The sequence below is a fragment of the Chanos chanos genome, chromosome 9 (genome assembly GCF_902362185.1).
Source record: "Chanos chanos chromosome 9, fChaCha1.1, whole genome shotgun sequence".
Classification (NCBI taxonomy): domain Eukaryota; kingdom Metazoa; phylum Chordata; class Actinopteri; order Gonorynchiformes; family Chanidae; genus Chanos; species Chanos chanos.
This window is the reverse complement of record NC_044503.1, coordinates 41,225,514-41,230,513: the sequence shown is the minus strand read 5'-3', so window position 1 is coordinate 41,230,513 and position 5,000 is coordinate 41,225,514. Positions and strand designations below refer to the sequence as shown.

At 43.3% G+C, this 5,000-nt stretch overlaps 1 protein-coding gene across 1 annotated transcript in view; it reads right to left on the bottom strand.

Annotated features, from left to right (window-relative positions):
• gnl1 (guanine nucleotide binding protein-like 1) overlaps positions 1-3,426 on the bottom strand; it is a 10,899-nt gene extending 7,473 nt beyond the window's left edge. The window contains exons 1-4 of the mRNA XM_030784095.1: positions 3,292-3,426; positions 1,953-2,106; positions 754-890; positions 226-377 (exon numbers count right to left, since the gene is read on the bottom strand). Of these exons, the coding sequence (XP_030639955.1) occupies positions 226-377; positions 754-890; positions 1,953-2,106; positions 3,292-3,364 (516 nt within the window). The 5' untranslated portion in view covers positions 3,365-3,426. The remainder of the gene's footprint in view (positions 1-225; positions 378-753; positions 891-1,952; positions 2,107-3,291) is intronic.
• Positions 3,427-5,000: the final 1,574 nt, after the last annotated feature.

The window sequence follows — 5,000 nt, the reverse complement described above, 5'->3', positions numbered from 1 at the left end:
ATCTGTGTGTGTGTGTGCGTGTGAGAGAGATACACATGTGAGACCAGTGACGCTGAGATGACTGACATTTTCTGACAGGCCTGTACCTCAGATAACAGACCACACACACTCATATGACTGGAGTCGTGGAGGAGAAGACACACAGTGCTGTAATGTGCCACTATACATGACAGAGAGTGTGTGTGTGTGTGTGTGTGTGTGTGTGTGTGTGTGTGTCCTCCTCACCTCCAGGTTATGCTCAAAGTGACTCAGTGTTCCTGGGGGGTTCTTGGCGTGAAGGGAGTCCAGGAACTCCCTGAAGGAGCGCTCCTCTTTCTTCAGCAGCTCCTCCCGCTGCATCCTGTAGTGCCACGGTGGTCGCCGGGGGAAACTAAGCCCTGAAGTCAAATAAACACACAAACAAAAACAAAACAAACAAACACGTACATGTACAGGTTAGAGCATGTGGGATGCCGGGGGGGGGTGGGATGGGGGGTCCTGAACCAGAATGCGTCCAGGACAGATTTATACTCCAGACGTCTCTGGCAGGTCAAAAGCTTACACACAGCTATTCATTCATGACATTCAGCTCAACTGAAAACGCTACTGCCTGGCGCAGTCTGGTTGAGTGTGTGTGTGTGTGTGTGTGTGTGTGTGTGTGTGTGTGTGGGTGTGGGTGTGGGGGGTGTGTGTGAGTGTGCGTGTGTGGTGTGGGTGTGGGGTGTGGGTGTGGGGTGTGGGTGTGTGGGTGTGGGTGTCGCTTTGAGGACACACCGTTCTCCTCAGGGTACACGTCCTCGATGCTAATCTCCAGCTCTTTCTCCGCGACGGCTTCCAGAACCTTCTCTCGGGCCATTTTCCTCCTCTTCTCCACATCCTCTTTACTCTCCTTCTCAAAGTGCAGACGGAACCTGCCGGAACCGGGGATTAGGACCGGGTCATAATCTGAATGGAGTGTTTAATCCAAGACGTCTGACAGATGACTGCGATCTAATCTCAGATTTTGTGTTGTTTTTCTATACATCCACTTCTTTCCCAATGTTGTGACCAGTTTTACGGGTTTTGCCCCGGAAAAATCCACAGAAAAAAAAAACTGCAATTATAAAACTTCAGTTCCGTTAAGACGCTATCAGATTTGGGTGTGTGTGTGTGTGTGTGCATGCGTGCTTGTCTGTATGTGTGTCTGTGCGCCTGAGTAGGAGTGTGGGTATCTGTGTGTTTGGGTCTGTCTGTCTGTGTGGGTGTCTGTCTTTGTGGGTGGGTGTCTGTCTTTGTATGTATCTACGTATGTGTGTGGGTGTGGCTGTAGGTGTCTCTGTGTGTGTGTGTGTGTGTGTGTGTGTGTGTGTGTGTGTGTGTGTGTGTGTGTGTGTGCATGTGTGTGTGTGTATGTGTGTCTGTCTGCCTGTGTAGCAGTGTGGGTATCTGTCTGTGTGCCTGTCTGTCTGTCTGTCTGTCTGTGCAGGTGTGACCAAAGCTGAACCTTGGTCTCTATGAACCAGTGTGGTGAGGTATGGATCATTAGAATCGTATACTGGGAGAGAGATTCACCAGGTTCTTGTCTTTTCACCAGTGTAATATTTGTGCCTTGTGACAGTGTGGTTGTGAGGCTGGAGAAATTCCACTGGCGGTTATAGTGGAGGTAACAGTAACATGACCGCTACTGGTCAACCTTTCCTTTACCGAACCGCCACCAGTGTAACTCCACCTGCAAACTGATACACCTGACTGTGTGTGTGTGTAATCTTACCTAAAGGGTCATGTACCCGTGTGTGTGTGTTTTACCTGTACAGTTGTCAGCCTCTGTGTGTGTGTGTGTGTGTGTGTGTGTGTGTGTACTCTAATCTGTTTGGGTCGAGATTGGTAATTGTCTGTATGTGTGTGTGCGTGTGTGTATAATCTGTTTAGGTCAAGTTTGGTAATTCTGGTAATTGTCTGTGTGTGTGTGTGTGTGTGTGTGTGTGTACACTAACCTGTTTGGGTCATGTTTGGTTATTCTGGTAATGGGTTGCTGGTTGATTTTCCTTAAGTCTGTGGTTTCGCTGTCAGACGTATCGGAATGGCGATCCCGGCCTGCGGCCCGCTCCACGCTGGCATTCCGACTGTTGGGATGGGAACCCGTCTCACCTGCACACACAGTCAGAGTGCTTCAGCTGGAAACGCATTCTCAACACACATAGTTCACACACAACCCTGTGTGAGGGACAAGCTTTCTCTATGAATGCGCTAGTCACAGATTATGAAGAGATTATATATATATATATATATATAGTATATGCAGAGATTCAGAAACCTAGATTTTACATAAACATTAGACTAATTTTAAAAAGACTTAATACAATAATTCAGCATTAATTATATTGGACACATTTTTAAATGTGGACGACATATCCAAACCAAGAGTTGCGTTTGCTGCCTTTAACGTGCCAACAGACAACCTTTCACGTGAAAGCGCGATGCCCCCTGTCTTTTAATAAAATTAATTATTTTTAAGTCTTCAGTCTAAGAATTCCCGTCTCATATACCTCAATATCCTCTTATCTGGTGACAGTTAAACAATTTATTTAAGTTGGAAACAACCACATGATCTGATATGGAAACACTGATTTCAGTTCCACGGGGATTAAAACGCACTTTTCTGCGCTCGCGGCGTAATTAAGTTCTCGTATAAGGGGGAACTTTGGGTGTTACATAATGCTGCGCATAGTCTGCGCACGGTGGATCCTCCGTAGCGTTCCACTGCCTGATGAAAACACTGCGTGTTTAAAGCTATCGATTAGCGATCTGTCAAGAGACTCGCTTTATACAGTATCGCTAACGTACAAAGTATAACCCGTAAGTATCAGATCGCACAAATAAAACAGGAGGATTTTTCCATGACTGTGGGAGTCAGTTGGTCAAGTCTGTGTGTGCCTGGCCCGACCTGTTCAGCTGGGCTTCTCAAAGAGCAAACCTACACAAACTTGCACCTCCGAAAAAAAGAGAAAGACTCACCGCACATGCAAATTTTTTAAAATTAAAGGCGAGGGGAAGAAGAGGAAGAACAGATAAGAGAGCTGCTGGAAATACGTCTGGTTAAGAAGTGAATTATACAATCTTCCACATAATAAACATCGACAGGGTCATTCATGTGGCAATGAAAACAACAGCATTTTTCTTGCGGAGACACAAATCAACTCCAAAACACACTTTAAACACACCCGAGTGTCATTAAAACCCAACAACATCCGAATTCAGACGTCCTTGGGTGAATTGCAACGCACATCTAAAAGAACCAACGTGTTATTAGCTTAGCCACAGAGCTAAACTCACCTCTTTTTCTCTCCCGCTTCACCTGGAGCTGTTTCTTCTTCTGTTTGTTACTGAAAGGCTTCTTTCGTGGCATTTTGACATCAGTCAAAAATAATTTAAAAAATGCAAATAGCAGAGAAACACGAGGAGCTGCGTGACTGCGGCTGCACTTCAATATTTACATTCGTGAAGTTTCGGAGTCACTTTTTCACTGACGCCATTCCGGGGGGCAGAACAGGGGGGGGCTGTATTAGCGCAATTGTTAAAATTGAATCAAATCGACAAATAAAATTGTTAAGATCAAACATAAAACTCACATGTACCATTTATTTTTATAATATACATTATGGTGTACTTTTTTATATTTGAAAAATATAAAATTAATTACATACGTGCCACACATCCCCGCTGAAGTTTAATGGTACGGTCTGAATGGGAGGATAACGGCAGTGGTTTTGCTGGTACTGATGAAATGTCGGTGAATTGCATTCCGACGGATGGGAGTTTATTGATTTAGTCAATTAATCAATTATCTATGAATAGCACTGGTTGGCTCGTTATTGACAGAAAAACGTATGCGCTACTTTTACGTCAAGCGACACAGCTGTACAGGCATCGCCAATCCAACTCTTCTCTTTACAGGCAAAGTTAGCCGTTATTTATTTATAGCACCTATGTGTTTAGTTACGAGTGTTTGACCTTGCATAAGTTCACATTTTTAACGGCATTAATAGACAGAATTCTCTTTAAACCTTGTTAAATAAAATGTGCTTTAAAATTCATGTGTTAATGAAAAACTGTAACATTAACAACAACAACAAAAAACGTTTCTCTCTTAGAATATGGTATGTATACTCAAAACGCTTAAAACTGATTTAAAAAAAAGACCACAGTCAGGCAAGGCCCTGGTTGTATTTTTTTTTTATTTATGTATTTTCTCTTATTTTAAAAGGGTAAACACTTTATAATCTGGTTTGTGGTATGTTCACAGAGCATACAGATTATTATAACAGTAGTTATAGTAAAGTCGTATAGCGGTAATAACAATGAATAACGTCGGTTCGTTTCAGAAAACCATGTTACATACAGGAGACGGATGGAGCAGTAAACAGTATTACATACAACACGAACAGGCCGATCACAATGACTGTAGAAACAAAAACCGTAGATGACCGGGGCGTTGCGATTGCCTGGAGTCCAGACACACACGCACACAGACTTATCATAATGTCTTCTTTTTTGTTTATAGGTTTTGACCTGCTTTTAACATACAAAAAAACTAGACAACCGTGTGTTCGAATTCCATTATGGTTTTTTTTTTTTTCCAAAACGTCTCGACTTTCATTGCTTGAAGAAATTTCCCTTTTGTTTACAACGAGACGTGAAACAGCAGACGCCAAGTACACTGTGCAGTGTCGCGTTCAGTGCACGCGCGGACACCACCGTGTCACCGGCGACCGAAGAGCGACCGCTACACACACACACACACACACACAAGCTGTGTTTCCATGGTAACACGTGAAGTACTAGCAAGGAAGAGCAGGATCGAAAAAATGATATATTTATATAAAAAAGCTTCTTTTTTTTCCCCCTTTCACCTCACCTCTTTTTCTGTCTTCCCATTTATTCGTACTCAGTCTCCCAAACGTCATTTTATTTATTATCTGATTTATTTTTAATGTACTGGGTTGTACCTTACACTTGTCCCTACAGTTAGCCCTTATACACAT